Source organism: Astatotilapia calliptera, chromosome 5, assembly GCF_900246225.1.
Source record: "Astatotilapia calliptera chromosome 5, fAstCal1.2, whole genome shotgun sequence".
In the NCBI taxonomy this organism is placed as follows: Eukaryota; Metazoa; Chordata; class Actinopteri; order Cichliformes; family Cichlidae; genus Astatotilapia; species Astatotilapia calliptera.
Window position 1 is genome coordinate 2,654,269 of NC_039306.1, and position 23,597 is coordinate 2,677,865.

The window sequence follows — 23,597 nt, forward strand, 5'->3', positions numbered from 1 at the left end:
ACGTCATTAACACTGTCCCTTTAAAAATTCCCCACTGGAAAAGTCCGGACTGTGTTTAAAAGTCCTTGCTTTAGAGAAACGTCTTCACTGGGTCAGGTCTTGATAAGGCACTGACAGCAGGTGTAGCCAGCAGGAGGCGCTAGCAGCAGCTCGTGGTGTCTGTGAGCTGGGGTGTTTGAGGCAGAGGTCCTCAGTTTCCGGCCTGCGGCGCATCTGAGAAAGGACAATAAACCCAACCCATCCTCGGATATTCTGGGATTGAGATCACATGACAGGTCACGCCGCACAATGACCCTTTCTCGAGTGCAACCAGAGCCCGCCTTCCAGCTTCATATTTCAGAAAAATGAAACGAGCTCCGGATGTCTGTTCACTCCTAGACACGCAGAAGAAAGTAAGTGGACGGCTATTTTGACAGCCTCCCTGCCTCCAGATGTTGGCGCTGCTACAGCAAATAGGAACGGGCTTGTGAGGTCGCACATGGCGGATAACCATCAGAAACTTCTCTGAGCTCCTGTGATTGTAAGGACTGCTGTAGCAGTTTGTCAGTAGGTTCAGTAGAAGGAAATGAAAGGCTGGCAGGAGGAGCGCACTGAGCTGCAGCACTGATCTCTGTGAGCAGCAAACATCTCACACTACTCACAATGTTCACAGCTGAGCAAGTCAGTCACAGAGCCTGCTGCAAACTTCAATTCAGAACCTGACACATCTGAAACAAGCCTGAAACAAGCATTAAAATGTCTGAAACACGACTGAAAAACATCTGAAACAAGCCTGAAAAACACTTGAAACAAGTTGGAAAATGTCTGAAACACACCTGAAACACATCTGAAACACACCTGTAACAAGCATTAAAATGTCTGAAACACGACTGAAAAACATCTGAAACAAGCCTGAAAAACACTTGAAACAAGCATTAAAATGTCTGAAACACATCTGAAACACACCTGTAACAAGCGTTAAAATGTCTGAAACACATCTGAAACACACCTGTAACAAGCATTAAAATATCTGAAACACATCTGAAAAAAGCCTGAAACAAGTCTGAAAATGTCTGAAACACGACTGAAACACACTTGAAACAAGTTGGAAAATATCTGAAACACAACTGAAACACATCTGAAACACACCTGAAACAAGCATTAAAATGTCTGAAACACATCTGAAACAAGCCTGTAAAACATATGAAAATGTCTGAAACACGACTGAAACAAGCCTGAAACACATATGAAAATGTCTGAAACACACCTGAAACAAGCCTGAAACAAGTCTGAAAATGTCTGAAACACGACTGAAACACATCTGAAACAAGCCTGAAACACACTTGAAACAAGTTGGAAAATGTCTGAAACACGACTGAAACACATCTGAAACAAGCCTGAAACACACTTTAAAATGTCTGAAACACATCTGAAACAAGCCTGAAACAAGCCTGTAAAACATATGAAAATGTCTGAAACACATCGGAAACAAGCCTGAAACACATATGAAAATGTCTGAAACACACTTGAAACAAGCCTGAAACACACCTAAAACACATCTGAAACACACCTGTAACAAGTTGGAAAATGTCTGAAACACGACTGAAACACATCTGAAACAAGCCTGAAAAACACTTGAAACAAGTCTGAAAATGTCTGAAACACGACTGAAACAAGCCTGAAACACATATGAAAATATCTGAAACACACCTGTAACAAGCATTAAAATGTCTGAAACACATCTGAAACAAGCCTGAAACACACCTAAAACACATCTGAAACACACCTGTAACAGGCGTTAAAATGTCTGAAACACACCTGTAACAAGCATTAAAATGTCTGAAACACATCTGAAACACACCTGTAACAAGCGTTAAAATGTCTGAAACACACCTGAAACAAGCCTGAAACAAGTCTGAAAATGTCTGAAACACGACTGAAACACATCTGAAACAAGCCTGAAACACACTTGAAACAAGTTGGAAAATGTCTGAAACACGACTGATACACATCTGAAACAAGCCTGAAACACACTTGAAACAAGTTGGAAAATGTCTGAAACACGACTGAAACACATCTGAAACACACTTGAAACAAGTCTGAAAATGTCTGAAACACGACTGAAACTAGCCTGAAACACATATGAAAATGTCTGAAACACACCTGTAACAAGCATTAAAATGTCTGAAACACATCTGAAACACACCTGAAACAAGCCTGAAACAAGTCTGAAAATGTCAGAAACACGACTGATACACATCTGAAACAAGCCTGAAACACACTTTAAAATGTCTGAAACACATCTGAAACAAGCCTGAAACAAGCCTGTAAAACATATGAAAATGTCTGAAACACACCTGAAACAAGCCTGAAACACACTTTAAAATGTCTGAAACACATCTGAAACAAGCCTGAAACACATATGAAAATGTCTGAAACACACCTGAAACAAGCCTGAAACACACCTAAAACACATCTGAAACACACCTGTAACAAGTTGGAAAATGTCTGAAACACGACTGAAACACATCTGAAACAAGCCTGAAAAACACTTGAAACAAGTCTGAAAATGTCTGAAACACACCTGAAACAAGCCTGAAACACACCTAAAACACATCTGAAACACACCTGTAACAAGTTGGAAAATGTCTGAAACACGACTGAAACACATCTGAAACAAGCCTGAAACACACTTTAAAATGTCTGAAACACATCTGAAACAAGCCTGAAACAAGCCTGTAAAACATATGAAAATGTCTGAAACACACCTGAAACAAGCCTGAAACACACTTTAAAATGTCTGAAACACATCTGAAACAAGCCTGAAACACATATGAAAATGTCTGAAACACACCTGAAACAAGCCTGAAACACACCTAAAACACATCTGAAACACACCTGTAACAAGCATTAAAATGTCTGAAACACATCTGAAACACACCTGTAACAAGCATTAAAATGTCTGAAACACATCTGAAACACACCTGTAACAAGCATTAAAATGTCTGAAACACATCTGAAACAAGCCTGAAACACACCTAAAACACATCTGAAACACACCTGTAACAAGCATTAAAATGTCTGAAACACACCTGTAACAAGCATTAAAATGTCTGAAACACATCTGAAACACACCTGTAACAAGCGTTAAAATGTCTGAAACACATCTGAAACAAGCCTGAAACAAGTCTGAAAATGTCTGAAACACGACTGAAACAAGCCTGAAACACATATGAAAATATCTGAAACACACCTGTAACAAGCATTAAAATGTCTGAAACACATCTGAAACAAGCCTGAAACACACCTAAAACACATCTGAAACACACCTGTAACAAGCGTTAAAATGTCTGAAACACACCTGTAACAAGCATTAAAATGTCTGAAACACATCTGAAACACACCTGTAACAAGCGTTAAAATGTCTGAAACACACCTGAAACAAGCCTGAAACAAGTCTGAAAATGTCTGAAACACGACTGAAACACATCTGAAACAAGCCTGAAACACACTTGAAACAAGTTGGAAAATGTCTGAAACACGACTGAAACACATCTGAAACACACTTGAAACAAGTCTGAAAATGTCTGAAACACATCTGAAACAAGCCTGAAACAAGCCTGTAAAACATATGAAAATGTCTGAAACACGCCTGAAACAAGCCTGAAACACATATGAAAATGTCTGAAACACACCTGAAACAAGCCTGAAACAAGTCTGAAAATGTCTGAAACACGGCTGAAACATCTGAAACAAGCCTGAAACACACTTGAAACAAGTTGGAAAATGTCTGAAACACACCTGAAACACATCTGAAACACACCTGTAACAAGCATTAAAATGTCTGAAACACATCTGAAACAAGCCTGAAACACACCTGTAACAAGCATTAAAATGTCTGAAACACATCTGAAACAAGCCTGAAACACACTTTAAAATGTCTGAAACACATCTGAAACAAGCCTGAAACAAGCCTGTAAAACATATGAAAATGTCTGAAACACACCTGAAACAAGCCTGAAACACACTTTAAAATGTCTGAAACACATCTGAAACAAGCCTGAAACACATATGAAAATGTCTGAAACACACCTGAAACAAGCCTGAAACACACCTAAAACACATCTGAAACACACCTGTAACAAGTTGGAAAATGTCTGAAACACGACTGAAACACATCTGAAACAAGCCTGAAAAACACTTGAAACAAGTCTGAAAATGTCTGAAACACACCTGAAACAAGCCTGAAACACACCTAAAACACATCTGAAACACACCTGTAACAAGTTGGAAAATGTCTGAAACACGACTGAAACACATCTGAAACAAGCCTGAAACACACTTTAAAATGTCTGAAACACATCTGAAACAAGCCTGAAACAAGCCTGTAAAACATATGAAAATGTCTGAAACACACCTGAAACAAGCCTGAAACACACTTTAAAATGTCTGAAACACATCTGAAACAAGCCTGAAACACATATGAAAATGTCTGAAACACACCTGAAACAAGCCTGAAACACACCTAAAACACATCTGAAACACACCTGTAACAAGCATTAAAATGTCTGAAACACATCTGAAACACACCTGTAACAAGCATTAAAATGTCTGAAACACATCTGAAACACACCTGTAACAAGCATTAAAATGTCTGAAACACATCTGAAACAAGCCTGAAACACACCTAAAACACATCTGAAACACACCTGTAACAAGCATTAAAATGTCTGAAACACACCTGTAACAAGCATTAAAATGTCTGAAACACATCTGAAACACACCTGTAACAAGCGTTAAAATGTCTGAAACACATCTGAAACAAGCCTGAAACAAGTCTGAAAATGTCTGAAACACGACTGAAACAAGCCTGAAACACATATGAAAATATCTGAAACACACCTGTAACAAGCATTAAAATGTCTGAAACACATCTGAAACAAGCCTGAAACACACCTAAAACACATCTGAAACACACCTGTAACAAGCGTTAAAATGTCTGAAACACACCTGTAACAAGCATTAAAATGTCTGAAACACATCTGAAACACACCTGTAACAAGCGTTAAAATGTCTGAAACACACCTGAAACAAGCCTGAAACAAGTCTGAAAATGTCTGAAACACGACTGAAACACATCTGAAACAAGCCTGAAACACACTTGAAACAAGTTGGAAAATGTCTGAAACACGACTGAAACACATCTGAAACACACTTGAAACAAGTCTGAAAATGTCTGAAACACATCTGAAACAAGCCTGAAACAAGCCTGTAAAACATATGAAAATGTCTGAAACACGCCTGAAACAAGCCTGAAACACATATGAAAATGTCTGAAACACACCTGAAACAAGCCTGAAACAAGTCTGAAAATGTCTGAAACACGGCTGAAACATCTGAAACAAGCCTGAAACACACTTGAAACAAGTTGGAAAATGTCTGAAACACACCTGAAACACATCTGAAACACACCTGTAACAAGCATTAAAATGTCTGAAACACATCTGAAACAAGCCTGAAACACACCTGTAACAAGCATTAAAATGTCTGAAAAACCTAACACATCTGAAACACACCTGTAACAAGCATTAAAATGTCTGAAACATATCTGAAACAAACCTGAAACAAGCCTGTAAAACATATGAAAATGTCTGAAACACGCCTGAAACAAGCCTGAAACACATATGAAAATGTCTGAAACAAGCCTGAAAAAGCTTGAAACACGCCTGAACACGTGTGAAACATGTCTGAAAATATCTGAATCACATCTGAAACACCTGAAATACCTGACCTCAGACGTTCACTCTTAAATACTGAACCACTGCATCAGATTTTAAGGAGTGAGACAATCAATTTGTAGAAGACACTGAAACACAGAGAACACTTCCTGTTTTGTGATTAGACTCCCACAGTTTATTAATTTGATCTATTTTTGTGATGTAATCTTTTTGTTATTAATAGTTCCTGCTTGAGCTCAGTATATAATCTCCACATTTTATGTGTTAAATCCTAAAGGATTCTGAATGACCAGGGTTATATTAAAAACAAACATGGTTAACAATGAGGTGCAGAAACCAGTGTCTGTGTACATCTTTTATGTACAGTGTATGACCTGAAGGCCACGCATTTTGAGTGTTATTAAAAATGTGTTGGACCCACAGAAGTTACAGTAACAGGGAGCTCTGCTGCTGAACTTTACCCGCCTCTCTCTGTTAGCTCAGTGTTTGTCTGCCGGACTTTGAGCCTTTCTGAGGTTTGTATTGATCGGAGGGAGGACGTGCAGACCGGAGCCTCTCTGTATTGACGTCCCCGTGAGTGCTGCCAATCTGGTTACAGCAAAGCGGACAACTTGAGCTCGAGTCTAAGGCCGGAGCCGCACCTCGGGAGGAAACGTGATCGCTCTGTAACGGCAGGCCATAACGCATCTGCTCGTTCTTTCGCTCATCCTGAGGAAACCCCGCAGAATCTAAATCAGAGCAGACGAGCCGCTAACAGGCTTGCTGAGGAAACGCCACTTCCTGTCACAAACCTGATGATCAGCCATCAACACCACCATGAACACAGCCACCCTGAATACAACCACCACCACCATCAACACTGAAGCTCTACATGACTCCCCGTTGCCGAGGCTAAAACTCAAGCAGAGGATGTGAACTCCCACTGCAGTCCGTCTGCATGCCAGCGGTGACTTCATCTTCATCAGCCTTCGCTCCTCACAGCGCTTCATGAGCCATGAGTGGCTCTGGTACAACGCAGCACCTCAATTACTTAAGAAGATGCTGAACAGACAGGAGCAGCAACAAGTCCACCACCACCATCATCATCCACACCAACACTATTATCATCATCCACACCACCACCACCATCATCATCATCCACACCAACACTATTATCATCATCCACACCACCATCATCATCATCCACACCACCACCATCATCATCCACACCAACACTATTATCATCATCCACACCACCACCACCATCATCATCATCCACACCAACACTATTATCATCATCCACACCACCACCACCATCATCATCATCCACACCACCACCACCATCATAAATCCACACCACCACCATCATCATCATCCACACCACCACCATCATCATCATCCACACCACCAGCATCATCATCATCATCATCATCATCATCCACACCAACACTATTATCATCATCCACACCACCACCATCATCATCATCATCATCCACACCAACACTATTATCATCATCCACACCACCATCAACATCATCATCATCATCATCCACACCACCAGCATCATCATCATCATCATCATCATCCACACCACCACTATTATCACCCACACCACCATCATCATCATCATCATCATCCACACCACCAGCATCATCATCCACACCACCATCATCATCATCCACACCACCACCATCATCATCATCCACACCACCACCATCATCATCCACACCACCAGCATCATCATCATCATCATCCACACCACCACCAGCATCATCATCCACACCACCAGCATCATCATCATCATCATCCACACCACCACTATTATCACCCACACCACCATCATCATCATCCACACCACCAGTATCATCATCCACACCACCAGCATCATCATCCACACCACCAGCATCATCATCATCCACACCACCATCATCATCCACACCACCAGCATCATTATCATCATCATCATCCACACCAACACTATTATCATCATCCACACCTTATCATCATCCACACCACCACCATCATCATCCACACCACCAGCAGCATCATCATCATCATCCACACCAACACTATTATCATCATCCACACCACCACCATCATCATCATCCACACCAACACTATTATCATCATCCACACCACCACCATCATCATCATCATCCACACCACCACTATCATCATCCACACCACCAGCATCATCATCCACACCACCACCATCATCATCATCCACACCACCACCATCATCATCATCCACACCACCAGCATCATCATCATCATCATCCACACCAACACTATTATCATCATCCACACCACCACCATCATCATCCACACCACCATCATCATCATCATCATCATCCACACCAACACTATTATCATCATCCACACCACCAGCATCATCATCCACACCACCAGCATCATCATCATCATCATCATCCACACCAACACTATTATCATCATCCACACCACCATCAACATCATCCACACCACCAGCATCATCATCATCCACACCACCAGCATCATCATCATCATCATCATCCACACCAACACTATTATCATCATCCACACCACCATCAACATCATCCACACCACCAGCATCATCATCATCATCATCCACACCAACACTATTATCATCATCCACACCACCACCATCATCATCCACACCACCATCATCATCATCATCATCATCATCCACACCAACACTATTATCATCATCCACACCACCATCATCATCATCCACACCACCAGCATCATCATCATCCACACCACCAGCATCATCATCATCATCATCATCATCATCATCATCCACACCACCACCATCATCATCCACACCACCACCATCATCATCCTCATCATCCACACCAACACTATTATCATCATCCACACCACCATCATCATCATCCACACCACCATCATCATCATCCACACCACCATCATCATCATCCACACCACCAGCATCATCATCATCATCATCATCCACACCACCACTATTATCACCCACACCACCATCATCATCATCCACACCACCAGCATCATCATCCACACCACCATCATCATCATCATCCACACCACCACCAGCATCATCATCCACACCACCAGCATCATCATCATCATCCACACCAACACTATTATCATCATCCACACCACCATCATCATCATCATCATCATCATCATCCACACCACCAGCATCATCATCATCATCATCATCATCATCATCCACACCAACACTATTATCATCATCCACACCACCAGCATCATCATCATCATCATCATCATCCACACCACCACTATTATCACCCACACCACCATCATCATCATCCACACCACCAGCATCATCATCCACACCACCATCATCATCATCATCCACACCACCACCAGCATCATCATCCACACCACCAGCATCATCATCATCATCATCATCCACACCACCACCACCATCATCATCCACACCACCAGCATCATCATCATCATCATCCACACCACCAGCATCATCATCATCATCCACACCACCACCAGCATCATCATCCACACCACCAGCATCATCATCATCATCCACACCACCACTATTATCACCCACACCACCATCATCATCATCCACACCACCAGTATCATCATCCACACCACAAGCATCATCATCCACACCAACACTATCATCATCATCATCATCATCCACACCACCAGCATCATCATCATCATCCACACCACCACCAGCATCATCATCCACACCACCAGCATCATCATCATCATCCACACCACCACTATTATCACCCACACCACCATCATCATCATCCACACCACCAGCATCATCATCCACACCACCAGCATCATCATCATCCACACCACCATCATCATCCACACCACCAGCAGCATCATCATCATCATCCACACCAACACTATTATCATCATCCACACCACCACCATCATCATCATCATCATCCACACCACCACTATCATCATCCACACCACCAGCATCATCATCCACACCAACACTATCATCATCATCCACACCACCACCATCATCATCCACACCACCAGCATCATCATCATCATCATCATCCACACCACCACCATCATCATCATCATCATCCACACCACCATCATCATCATCCACACCACCAGCATCATCATCATCATCATCATCCACACCAACACTATTATCATCATCCACACCACCACCATCATCATCCACACCACCATCATCATCATCATCATCCACACCAACACTATTATCATCATCCACACCACCATCATCATCATCCACACCACCAGCATCATCATCATCATCATCCACACCACCACTATTATCACCCACACCACCATCATCATCATCCACACCACCAGCATCATCATCCACACCAACACTATTATCATCATCCACACCACACCATCATCATCCACACCACCATCATCATCATCCACACCACCATCATCATCATCCACACCACCACCACCAGCATCATCATCCACACCACCATCATCATCATCATCCACACCACCATCATCATCATCATCATCATCATCATCCACACCACCACCATCATCATCCACACCACCATCATCATCATCCACACCACCACCATCATCATCCACACCACCACCATCAGCCATGCTCTCAGAGCCTCACATAGTCAAACTTGAGCACAAACACAAACATGCAGAAATGTTTCTGATAGAAACACAGAGCTGATGAAGGCTCTATTTCCACTTTGGAGATGATAATTAAAACTTCCAGCTCTCAAACTAAAGTCCTGTTTATTTTTAAAGTTTTTTCTAGAGATGACGTCACATCTTAATGATAATTTTAGTGAAAAGCATTACAAGTGTGAATGACGTCAGTCTGAGCTTGTTTCTCCATTTGTGGAGTAAAAGATTCAAAAAGCTGGGAGCTGACTTCCTTCAGCATGACTCTGATCTGAGAGCAGCTGACAGCCTCACAGCTCGATCCTCAGCTCTGTCCGCGGCCGGGTCTTACCGGACTTCACCACCCTTCCCTGGGCGGTGCTGGGCTCCATGCTACCAGAGCTCCTCTGCTCCTCTGCTCCTGCTCTCCTGCACAGCTCAAAGCCAGGCAGCGGTCACGTGGCACGTGGACTGCCCCTCCTCCTCGGGACCACTTCCCACGCTGCTCCTATTCATCAGCCAGCGGCTCCACCCAGCCTGAAATCCAGCTGCCATCTGATGGGGGCGCTGACTCTCACTGCAGCCTGGAGCAGACTCTCAGTGTGGGTTGCATGCGAACCACGAAGATAAATAATGATGATCTCACAACATTTAATCTGACATTTATCTTTAATATTCACACTTCCTGTCGGCGACTTTAAACACTTTTGTTCTTCTTGCCGACACTGTCACTTTATCAATGCTGGTCATCAGGCTCTTTGCTGCTAAAGTATTTATTTATACCTACACTCTATGCCCATACTCTATACTGGTACTCAGGTTGTTGCACTCATAGTATTATTTATGTATTGTTTTATTACTTGTTATTCTGTTTGTTAAAAAACAAAACAACTATTCATTTATTTTTTATTTAAAATAAAAAAACTTTCTTCATTATTTGGTTTCTTTTCGCTGTGTGTACATAATTTCTTTCCACCTCATGTTAACATGTGATGCAAATGACAATAAAGCTCCTTGAATCCTGCATGGACAGATCTGTGACATCATCAAGCCTGACGTCACGTTTATCTTTGACAGAAACTGTGAACAGTTGACTTTATTCTTGTTTTCAGTCACATGGTCCAACCCTGACCAATCACAGCTGTGTGAGTTATACCTGTGCGCATGTTGAATTCATTTATATTTCTAACTATGGCGTATGGTGGCCCCAAAGGTTCAAACACAGCAAAAAGAAAACATGTCGGGAAGAAGTTTGATCATCAGCTTCATGTTCCTCTGGGCCATCACACACACAATCACACAATCACACACACACACACACACACAACAAAGACTCTGGTAAGGGCGGGGTGGTGGGCTGTGTGCCTTGGGACTGGTGCCATAACAGCAGAGTTGTAAACAGTCACTGCCCACCAGACTTGGAGGCCTTTTTTATCTACCATTGTTTACATCCCCCCCCCAAATGCTAATGTTAGCTCAGCACTCAATCACTTCCAACTTATCATCAGTAAACAGCAGAGAGAGCACCCAACCCCCGAAAGCAGCCTCAATGAATGGAGAACCGGAAGAGCTGCATGAGGATGCTCTTCATGGACTGCAGCTCAGCATTCAACAACATGATCCCAAACATCGATCCCAGATCCGTCCTGTCACCTGCTAGTGGATCAAAGACTTTCTCACCAACCGGCCTCAATCAGGTCAACTTAATCCAATTTTCAGTTGCATCAAGGAGCTTTTTATTCTAAGGTAGACCCTACAATAATACATACAGAGAAAAACCCAACAATCATATGACCCCCTATGAGCAAGCACTTTGGTGACAGTGAGACCTAACCCTAACACCCAGTGCATCATCCAGCAGCCTATTGCAGCATAACTAAGGGAGGATTCAGGGTCACCTGGTCCAGCCCTAACTACCGTAATTGTCGGGCTATAAGCCGCTACTTTTTGCACAAGCTTTGAACCCTGTGGCTTTTAGTCAGGTGCGGCTTTTCTATGGATTGTCCATGATTTTTGTCATATCGTAAGACGATTTGTTTTGTTTGTTCCGCTGTTGTACGGCACTACGTTGCCTGGCGGAAGGGCATGTGATCAGACACACAGTATCTGGGTTCAAGAGTGGTATGTTGGTCACGTGTCCATCCGCCAGGCAACATAGTGCCGTACAAGTAGCGCGAAAAACAAACTTCAAATTAACGCTACGCGTTCAGCGGGAGTCGTGGATGACGAGCGGCGATAAGCTTGCGAAAAGCAAGTTATGCTCAACTCCACCGGTGGATTCTGACAGCGTGGAAAAGTGTGAAAACATCCACGATCACCAACGGATTTCGAAGGGCTGGACTGCTGCATGATGGAGAGGAGGACACCGCCACGGCCCTTCTGAGGGTGTTCGACTCTGACACTGACAACGAGGATTTCTTTGGTTTTGTAAGTGACAACGAAGGAGAGAAGCGGAGAGTGGATGACGAAGCCACCCTGAGCCTGTTCGTATCCGACACTGGAGAAGAGGACTTTGGTGGTTTTAGTGGCAGGAAGAAGAGAAAGATGGTGAATGACTGACTTTTCTTCTTGTTAAAGCCGTGTCACTGCACCTGAGCCTAAAAGGTAGTCCGGATCTATTTTTCTGGTGTGCTGTAGGTTATTGTTATGTACTACATTTGTTACTCATTTATGAAGCACAGTACATGTTTCCTACTTGTAATTACCGCTACTTGTACATATACCTAAAAAGTTATGCAAATATGTACCCATAACTTGTTTTTCAAAATATTAATAAAAGGGGTGTGTCTCCAAACAGCCATCTCTTTCCTGACAATTCCCTTTGTGCATATTCTCTTACATATGATAAGTCAACATTGAAACACCTGCGGCTTTTAGTCAGGTGCGGCTAATGTATGTAAAAAACAGGATTTTCCCCTGATTTTAGCTTGTGCGGCTAATATTCAGGTGCGCTTTGTAGTCCGGGAAATACGGTATATGCTTTAGCAAAAAGGAAAGTTTGAAGCCTGATCTTGAAAGTAGAGATAGTGTCTGTCTCCTGAATCCAAACTGGAAGCTGGTTCCACAGAAGAGGGGCCTGAAAACTGAAGGCTCTGCCTCCCATTCTACTTTTAAATACTCTAGGAACAACAAGTAGGCCTGCAGAGCGAGAGCGAAGTGCTCTAATAGGGTGATATGGTACTACAAGGTCATTAAGATAAGATGGGGCCTGATTATTTAAGACCTTGTATGTGAGGAGCAGGATTTTGAATTCTGGATTTAACAGGAAGCCAATGAAGGGAAGCCAAAACAGGAGAAATCTGCTCTCTCTTTCTAGTCCCTGTCAGGACTCTTGCTGCAGCATTTTGGATCAGCTGAAGGCTTTTCAGGGAGTTTTTTGGACATCCTGATAATAATGAGTCGTCCAGCCTGGAAGTAATAAATGCATGAACTAGTTTTTCAGCGTCACTCTGAGACAGGATGTTTCTAACTTTAGAGATGTTGCACAAATGGAAGAAAGCAGTCTTACATATTTGTTTAATATGTGCATTGAAGGACATGTCCTGGTCAAAAATGACTCCAAGGTTCCTCACAGCGTTACTGGAGGCCAAGGTAATGCCATCCAGGGTAAGAATCTGGTTAGATACCATATTTCTAAGATTTTCAGGGCCGAGTACAATAACCTCAGTTTGATCTGAATTAAGAAGCAGAAAGTTAGTGGCCATCCAGGTCTTTATGTCTTTAAGACATTCCTGCAGTTTAACTCATTGGTGTGTGTTATCTGGCTTCATGGACAGATAGAGCTGGGTGTCATCTGCATAGCAGTGTAAATGTATGCTATGTCTTCTAATGATGCTGCCTAAGGGAAGCATGTATAATGTAAACAGAATTGGTCCTAGCACTGAACCCTGTGGAACTCCATGATTAACCTCAGTGTGTGAAGAGGACTCTCCATTTACATGCACAAACTGGAGTCTATTAGATAGATATGATACAAACCACTGCAGTGCAGTACCTGTAATACCTACAGCATGTTCTAATCGCTCTAATAGGATATTATGGTCGACAGTATCGAACGCTGCACTGAGGTCTAGCAGGACAAGCACAGAGATGAGTCCACTGTCAGAGGCCATAAGAAGATCATTTGTAACCTTCACTAAAGCTGTTTCTGTGCTGTGATGAGCTCTGAAACCTGACTGAAACTCTTCAAATAAACCTCTGCAGATGATCTGTTAGCTGTTTGACAACTACTCTTTCAAGGATGTTTGATATAAAGGAAGGTTGGAGATTGGCCTATAATTAGCTAAGACTGCTGGGTCTAGAGATGCTTTTTGAGTAAAGGTTTAACTACAGCTAGCTTGAAGGCCTGTGGTACATAGCTGATTATTAGAGATAGGTTGATCATATTTAAGACTGAAGCATTAATTTATTAATACTCCCTTATAATAAACCCTCATCACTCAGGCCACTCACACACAGACTCTATTCAGACCAAGTCCTTTTGGACTACCTCCAAGCACTTTGCAACTTATAAATATTTTATTCTGGTACAGTTGGTGTCGAGCACCCACAGTTTTGTTGTACATGTACAATGACAATAAAAGGCTATTCTATTCTATTCTATTCTAGAACAGGTCTGTGACATTGGCTGCTCACAGGTCGTACCGCCTTTATTACCTGAGACGGCCTAACTCACCTTTGCTGTGCGGCTGCTTCGGCAGAGCCTGATGGTCAATGTTATACGCCTTCTGCAAAACAAAGAAGAAAGGCTCATCATTTAGCTGAGGAGGAGGATGAGAGCAGTGGGGAATGGCCAACTCAGGCTAAGAACAAGAGAAAAAGAAACACACGCAGTGACTCAAGGTGTCACTCCGAACCTGGCAAAATCAGGTAAAACAGGAACAAGTGCAGTCACAGCTTCAAGCTTCCATTCACTCGTTTACTCACACAGGTGAGTCTCACAGGTGGAGATCCTGACACCTCACTGCTAAAAGCTTTCTCTGTTTTTATCCTCCTCTGACAGAAGAACCAACACTGAGACAGCAGGAACTGAACTTTCACAGTAAAACAGGTCTCTACTGTGGTAAAAACTAGCTTTCATCAACTACGCCTAATCTCTAAGGCTAAACCCTACATACCACACAAAGATATGGAGAAACTCATTCATGCTTTCATTACGTCAAGACTGGACTATTGTAACTTACTCTACTTGGGTCTACAATCTTCTCTTCTGCAGCGTCTGCAGCTGGTCCAGAATGCCGCAGCACGTCTCTTGACCGGCACTAGAAAGTTTGACTCTATCACCCCTGTTCTGAAAAATTTACACTGGCTTCCTATCAAATATCGAATTGATTTTAAAATTCTATTGTTTACTTATAAAATTTTAAACAATATGGCACCTGACTACTTAGCTGATCTCCTCTGTCTGTACAGCCCTCAGAGAGCACTAAGATCATCGGGCCAACTGCTCTTGGTGCAACCTAGGTCTCGGCTGAAGACCAGAGGAGGCCGTGCCTTTGCCGTTGCTGCACCCAGGCTATGGAATACTCTCCCTCTTCATATTCGCGCGTCAGATTCCATTCAGTCTTTTAAATCACGTTTAAAAACGTATTTGTTTGATCTGGCATTTAAGGCGAATTAGGGTAATTTACATCTGGCTCTGTATTTAGATTATGTAATTATCTTATATTTTATATATTTGTAATTTATATTTTAGTGTGATTTTATTTGTACTGCGATTTTACTGGAAAGCACTTTGGTGTACTTCGGTCTTAAAAATGTGCTATATAAATAAATTTTGATTGATTGATTGATTGAGTAAAAGCATCAGATTATTATTGATCACAGAGACAGCCAGTCTCATGTGTGTGAGACCACCCTCAGAAACTTCAGCTGCTGCTGCCACCTTAATGATCCACCTGACATCACTTCATCAGTCAGCTGACCCAGAATCAGCTGATCTCAGGTTTTTGGGAGGGGTGAAAGGGTTAAACAGTCCGGGTCAGAGAGAGAAAACACGAGTCAACAACATCAGAAAGATCTGAATCCAAAAATAAGAACAAAGACACGTTCACCAGTTTTCACAATAAAAAACAAACATGACAAAGTGAGAAAGACGCAGCTGCAGCTGTGCTCAGGTCACCAGCTTCTGACCACAGGTCTGAGTCTCTGGGTTCCCGTAACAACAGACGAAAGCTGAAGTAATAAAACACGCTGTGATTGGCTCTGGAGGACCGTTTCTGCAGTTCAGGCTGAAGAAGAGCCGAGGCACACCTGTGTGTGAAGAACAGGTGTATTAGAGACCTCGGCACAGATGTGAAGAAGAGCAGCTAAGATGAGAGCTCCGGTGTTCCAGATCAACTGGCGTTTAGATCAACTGGCGTTGGTCGAACAGATGTGTGGCAGTCTTGCGTTTCAGGAGCTCCTACCGACAAACCAGCAAAAAAAACGCCAAATGTGTCATCTGTGACACTTGTGAGGTTGTCTCAAACACACTCCGTCAGTCTTGATGCTGTTGAACAACAAAATGTTTAAAAATGTGGCGAGTTTACCTGGTGATATCCTCATGCGCGACGCGATCGCGAAAACAGCAAACAAGTAACACCACGCCGTTGTTGTTCACAGGACAGCAAGAGTAAACGATCGGGAGACCCTTGTCGTCGTTATCGTTCCACTCGCACGGTTTATGTCACCGAATTCAGCGTTTTTGCTTCACAACTAAAGCGAGCAGTTTGCTCTGTGCACTAACATGGACTCGAGTCAACCAGCGCCACCTCTGGCCAAGTGCCACAGCCTACAGCCAGATCAACCTGTGACACACATCTGCACCACGTTTAAATTCGTGTCATGCACATTTGTACCTTTCAATTGTGTGTTTGTGCGTCATGCAAACAAACCTTTGAAATGAATGAAATGATATCATGTATTTAATATCAGCCTACATTTGTACAAAATGCCAAATGACATACACATAAGAATCACCATCCTGATATCAATACTTTTGCCCATACGAAAAATGTCGTGAACACACTAATATTTCACCAGTGTTGTAACATCACATGTCGTTAGCGTAGTCTGTCTGTGTCTTCCCTCTGCAAACAAACATGTTAGAGTTGGTTGTGATATACAGTCTGCATAAGTGTGGTCAATCTAATAAACATTTGTAAGGAGATGGCAGTTACTGTGAATGTACAGCAGGTGATTAGTAATAAACAGCCAGACAATGACTCTGACAATCTCATTCAATCTTGCAGATTGCACCTTCTGTGGAAAGTGGTACCACACAGTGTGTGTGGACTTCCCCTGTGCAGAAGGCGACTACAAATGTTGTGGGTGCTAAATAAACAGAAAAAAGTGATCCCTGTTGTCTTTGCTTACTGATTGTTTTCAGTGTTGACAATCCACATTGCTGGCATTGCATCTTTCAACATGTTTGTGGGCAGATTTGGATGTACCAGGGGTAAGTGCAGCCACTCAGCCTCTACTCACTGTGATCATAGCAGCAGGTGCAGATGTGTCACAAGTTAATCTAGTAGTGGGCTATGGTCATGTGTTAGTGGTGGGAACAGTCATATCCACTCACTCTCACTGGCTGTTTATTACGAATCACTGTGTAACTGCTGTGGATTCACAGTAACTGCCGTCTCCTTACAAATCTTCATTAGATTAACCACACTTATACAGACTGTATATAACTCCAGCCATGTTGATGGATTGCCTATATTGGCTGGAAATATTCATTTTCAGGGAAAAGACACAGACAGACTATGCTAGCGACATGTGATGTTACAACACTAATGAAATATTGATGTGTCTTATTTGTCCAAGGCGTATTTCATTGTTATGGAAAAAGAGAATATTAAAATCATGATGACCAATTGGAGTGGTGATTTCTATGACTTTGTGTATATAATTTGGAATTTTGTACAAATGTAGGCCAATAAGGAATATATGATATCATTTCATTCTTTTCAAAGGTTTATTTGCATGACGCACAAACACACAATTGAAAGGTACAAATGTGCATGACACGAATTCAAACGTGGTGCAGATGTGTGTCACAGGTTGATCTGGCTGTAGGCTGTGGCACTTGGCCAGAGGTGGCGCTGGTTGACTCGAGTCCATGTTAGTGCACAGAGCAAACTGCTCGCTTTAGTTGTGAAGCAAAAACGCTGAATTCGGTGAAATAAACCGTGCGAGTGGAACGATAACGACGACAAGGGTCTCCCGATCGTTTACTCTTGCTGTCCTGTGAACAACATCGGCGTGGTGTTACTTGTTTGCTGTTTTCGCGATCGCGTCGCGCATGAGGATATCACCAGGTAAACTCGCCACATTTTTAAACATTTTGTTGTTCAACAGCATCAAGACTGACGGAGTGTGTTTGAGACAACCTCACAAGTGTCACAGATGACACATTTGGTGTTTTTTTGCTGGTTTGTCGGTAGGAGCTCCTGAAACGCAAGACTGCCACACATCTGTTCGACCAACGCCAGTTGATCTAAACGCCAGTTGATCTGGAACACCGGCCGCTGCTGGAAAGGGAACAGGAAGCAGAAGACCACCGGAACCCTGAGGACTGTCTGCCCCCTGCTGGACTCTCGGCAGTGGTACAGCTGCGGCTCCGAGGCCGGGGTCAGCGGTGAGGGGGACTGTAGCAGGTTAGCATAAGCACCAGCTAGCATCGTCTGATCGAGCAAGGAATGTGATTGGACCGCAGGCCAAAACACATCTCACAGCTGTGTGTGAGCTTCCACTCTGACCTCTGACCTCATCACTTTGATCTTTCCCTGCTGCTTCACTCACTGCTGGATCAGCTTAATCTGCCCGACTAAAGACTCACACACACTAACACAAACACAAACCGTGTGGTAATTTGAACACCATGGAGTCATCCTCACCCTGATCGGAGAGGCGTACGATTGGCCTTCGTCCTCTCTCAGACTTGCTCAGTTCCCACCTGGCTAAAGCTCTCAGGTGAGAGCAGGTGCTCCTTTGTTCTGAGGTGTTTCGAAGCCAAACGTGAATCGCAGGAAATCATCTGAACGAGTTAAAAATCTGTAAATAAACGGTGTGCAGCACCAAGCCTCTCTCACTCTGACCTCAGAATAACTCACTTCCTGTGCTCGAGGTGGATCAGCTGATTCAGGTTGGACGTTCTTAGGTGTTTTTTGTAAAGCGGTGCTTTTTCCAAAAATTCAAATAAAAGTTTCTGAAACGATTTCTGACCTCTGCTCATGAGGTCATGTGACTCATCCAGTTTCTCTGAAAGTCGAACCTTACGGAGCAGGTCATGAATGTCTGGAGCCAGGTGATCTGAGACATGATCCAGGTGAGCGTTCGACGCTAAAGAACTGGAACCTCCACGCAAAAACCTTGTTTATTCTCAGAGACGGTGGCAGGTCGTGATTTCAATCGGCAACAATAAACAGCTCATCTTTCATTTTATCTGCCAGCTTCTGCTGAATTTAGGTGCCATCAGAGGTGAACTTCTAACTGATGTCCAGCAGGGGGCGACTCACCTGGAAGTCTGCTTGCATAGATGCTCATCAGGAAGATGTTTACTGATGATTTTATGGTGTCAGTCACTGCTTTTAGGTCTGACTGAATAAAACATAAAACTCATTTTGGTCCCATTCAGAGGAGGAAGTAGGAATCAGGAAACAGGGAGTAGGAGAATGTCGCGCAGCGTCTCGCTCCTCGGTCAGATTCTTCACGTCCCATCTCAAAACACAAAGATGGAACGAGAAAACGCTCAGCTCAAGGTGTGATAACTTCCCTGACCAATGGGCAGCGTCACATGGGCCATCTTTTACCTGTAGTCTGTTGCCTTCAGGAGCTGTTCTGGACTGCTGTAGGCTCACAGACTCACGGTGATGTCAGTCACTAATCTGTTTTTATATCCTTTAATTTATCACATCTAAAAATGGCGGCTTGCGGCAGTCTTGATCGCAGCGCCGAACGGCTTCATCTGAAAGAGACTAGCCCTCGCCCACAGCGCCATCAGGTGCTCTGCAGCACACCAAACACTCACACTGAAACCACAGAGCACCTCAGATTCAATCCAGCAGGTACAGGTGAGCTCTTCGTCCCACCGATCTCTGCACCATGGATGGTGCTTACAGCCGTCCCCCACCCCGCACCACAGGGGTACCATTTTCCTTCAATTTGTCACCTGTCAGGACATTTGAAGCACACCTGCTGCAACCTTCATCGCGCAGAATGAATATCCTCACACATACAGTGGGGCAAAAAAGTATTTAGTCAGCCACCGATTGTGCAAGTTCCCCCACCTAAAATGATGACAGAGGTCAGTAATTTGCACCAGAGGTACACTTCAACTGTGAGAGACAGAATGTGAAAAAAAAATCCATGAATCCACATGGTAGGATTTGTAAAGAATTTATTCGTAAATCAGGGTGGAAAATGAGTATTTGGTCAATAACAAAAATACAACTCAATACTTTGTAACATAACCTTTGTTGGCAATAACAGAGGTCAAACGTTTACTATAGGTCTTTACCAGGTTTGCACACACAGTAGCTGGTATTTTGGCCCATTCCTCCATGCAGATCTTCTCGAGAGCAGTGATGTTTTGGGGCTGTCGCCGAGCAACACGGACTTTCAACTCCCGCCACAGATTTTCTATGGGGTTGAGGTCTGGAGACTGGCTAGGCCACTCCAGGACTTTCAAATGCTTCTTACGGAGCCACTCCTTTGTTGCCCGGGCGGTGTGTTTTGGATCATTGTCATGTTGGAAGACCCAGCCTCGTTTCATCTTCAAAGTTCTCACTGATGGAAGGAGGTTTTGGCTCAAAATCTCACGATACATGGCCCCATTCATTCTGTCCTTAACACGGATCAGTCGTCCTGTCCCCTTGGCAGAAAAACAGCCCCATAGCATGATGTTTCCACCCCCATGCTTCACAGTAGGTATGGTGTTCTTGGGATGCAACTCAGTATTCTTCTTCCTCCAAACACGATGAGTTGAGTTTATACCAAAAAGTTCTACTTTGGTTTCATCTGACCACATGACATTCTCCCAATCCTCTGCTGTATCATCCATGTGCTCTCTGGCAAACTTCAGACGGGCCTGGACATGCACTGGCTTCAGCAGCGGAACACGTCTGGCACTGCGGGATTTGATTCCCTGCCGTTGTAGTGTGTTACTGATGGTGACCTTTGTTACTTTGGTCCCAGCTCTCTGCAGGTCATTCACCAGGTCCCCCCGTGTGGTTCTGGGATCTTTGCTCACCGTTCTCATGATCATTTTGACCCCACGGGATGAGATCTTGCGTGGAGCCCCAGATCGAGGGAGATTATCAGTGGTCTTGTATGTCTTCCATTTTCTGATGATTGCTCCCACAGTTGATTTCTTCACACCAAGCTGCTTGCCTATTGTAGATTCACTCTTCCCAGTCTGGTGCAGGTCTACAATACTTTTCCTGGTGTCCTTCCAAAGCTCTTTGGTCTTGGCCATGGCGGAGTTTGGAGTCTGACTGTTTGAGGCTGTGGACAGGTGTCTTTTATACAGATGATGAGTTCAAACAGGTGCCATTCATACAGGTAACGAGTGGGGGACAGAAAAGCTTCTTACAGAAGACGTTACAGGTCTGTGAGAGCCAGAGATTTTCCTTGTTTGAGGTGACCAAATACTTATTTTCCACCCTGATTTACCAATAAATTCTTTACAAATCCTACCATGTGGATTCATGGATTTTTTTTTCACATTCTGTCTCTCACAGTTGAAGTGTACCTCTGGTGCAAATTACTGACCTCTGTCATCATTTTAAGTGGGGGAACTTGCACAATCGGTGGCTGACTAAATACTTTTTTGCCCCACTGTACATGCAGGTGATCGCATGACCGAACACCAGATTTCTGAGTTTAAACTGTTGGTGTGAGGATCTGATCAGAGTATTCTCACTAACTGTAAAGATGATCGGATCATTGATCAGCGCTTATCACTCACCTTCTTTCCATAAACTGCTCCCATGATCCTCGGTGCCCTGCTCAGGCCTCTCCCTGGCTCTGCGTCCTCCCCACAGCTTCTCCTTCTTTTACTTTTTCCCAGCAGCCTCGGCGCCCCCTCCTCCGCCTTCCCCTCCTCTTGCTCACCCTGCTGCCTGGCAGCCTGACAGCCCGGTCGCTGGGCTCCGTTAACCCTGCAGACTGTGAGGCGACTCCGAAAACTTCATACCAGCAGGAACCAGAAAGGAGCGGCCAGCTGAGCACACGCAGTGTGACTGCGAGGAGGAGGCCACCTGTTCCTGCCTGACTCCCTGCTTTCAGCTGTGAGGAGTTAAGGAGCTCCGGCTGGATTAAAGTAATCAGAGGAGACAGCAGAGCTTTAAGTCTCCTCCTTACCTCCTCTCAGAGGAGTGCAGACAGTCTGAGGAGTTCAGCGTTCATACGAATGAAGTGAACCAGTGACACACATTTGAATATTAATGCTGCATATCGATCTGATATTGGCGCTGGTATTAGATCGATATTTGTTAAATCATTCTTAATGAACAAATACGGGTCAAACATGCTGAGAAACATGTGAACCTTTCTGTGGTTTATTTACAGCCTGCAGCACATTAGAAACAGGCACGTTTACACCCAGCCCTCCAAAATAAAGGCTGGGAGGTGTTTTATTGTGAAAAGTCAAAGTGACAGTGATTTAATGGTCAGTGTGTTTTGATGGTTCATGTCATAAATCAGGACACACTGCTCTGCCCATAATCAGCTGACTTTAAAAGGTAAAAGTCTTCAGTATTAACGACCAGACTGATACTAATGTTTGCAGTGCCACCCAGCAGTGCTCATCAGTCTTCAGCGTTCGGTTCCAGTCCGAGTTTCTTCGCTGGCAGAGGCCCGTTGTGTTTGTCTGGAGCAGATTTAGGAGTTCAAACCTCACACGTTTTTATTTCACTGCTTCATACGATTCTTTCACAAGTCCACATTTTATTTCAGCAGCTCAATTGTTTTCCTTTCCAGTCATGTTATCATAAAACTACACCCCAAACACGACCTTCATCATGCAGAGCATCCTGGAATTGATCCCCGAACTTCTGATTGGGTCACACTCACATGGAGTCTGCTACTGCTGCCCCCTGGAGGGCTGTCAGAGCACTGCGGCACGATGGCGAGGCGCTCTTTACAGTAAAAACCAGTTTTAAAATTGATTTTGAAATCACCATCAGGGATTCTTGTTTAGGTTTAAAAGCAGCAGGTAACCTCAGAGAGCACCTCCACCGCCAGCTCGTCTCCTGCTGCACCTCAGTCTGAAGAACAGACCTCACAGCGGGAGCCATCAGAGGT

General features: G+C 43.7%; 1 protein-coding gene across 2 annotated transcripts in view; it reads right to left on the minus strand.

Moving 5' to 3' along the window:
- LOC113021827 (protein FAM107B-like) overlaps positions 1–23,568 on the minus strand; it is a 29,697-nt gene extending 6,129 nt beyond the window's left edge. Inside the window, exons 1-2 of one of the 2 annotated variants that reach the window (XM_026166593.1) lie at positions 22,261–23,568; positions 14,986–15,037 (exon numbers count right to left, since the gene is read on the minus strand). In XM_026166593.1, the coding sequence (XP_026022378.1) occupies positions 14,986–15,037; positions 22,261–22,284 (76 nt within the window). In that variant the 5' untranslated portion in view covers positions 22,285–23,568. Of the gene's footprint in view, positions 1–10,662; positions 10,940–14,985; positions 15,038–22,260 lie in introns of those variants that run through there. The other variant, XM_026166594.1, reaches the window with a different exon arrangement.
- Positions 23,569–23,597: the final 29 nt, after the last annotated feature.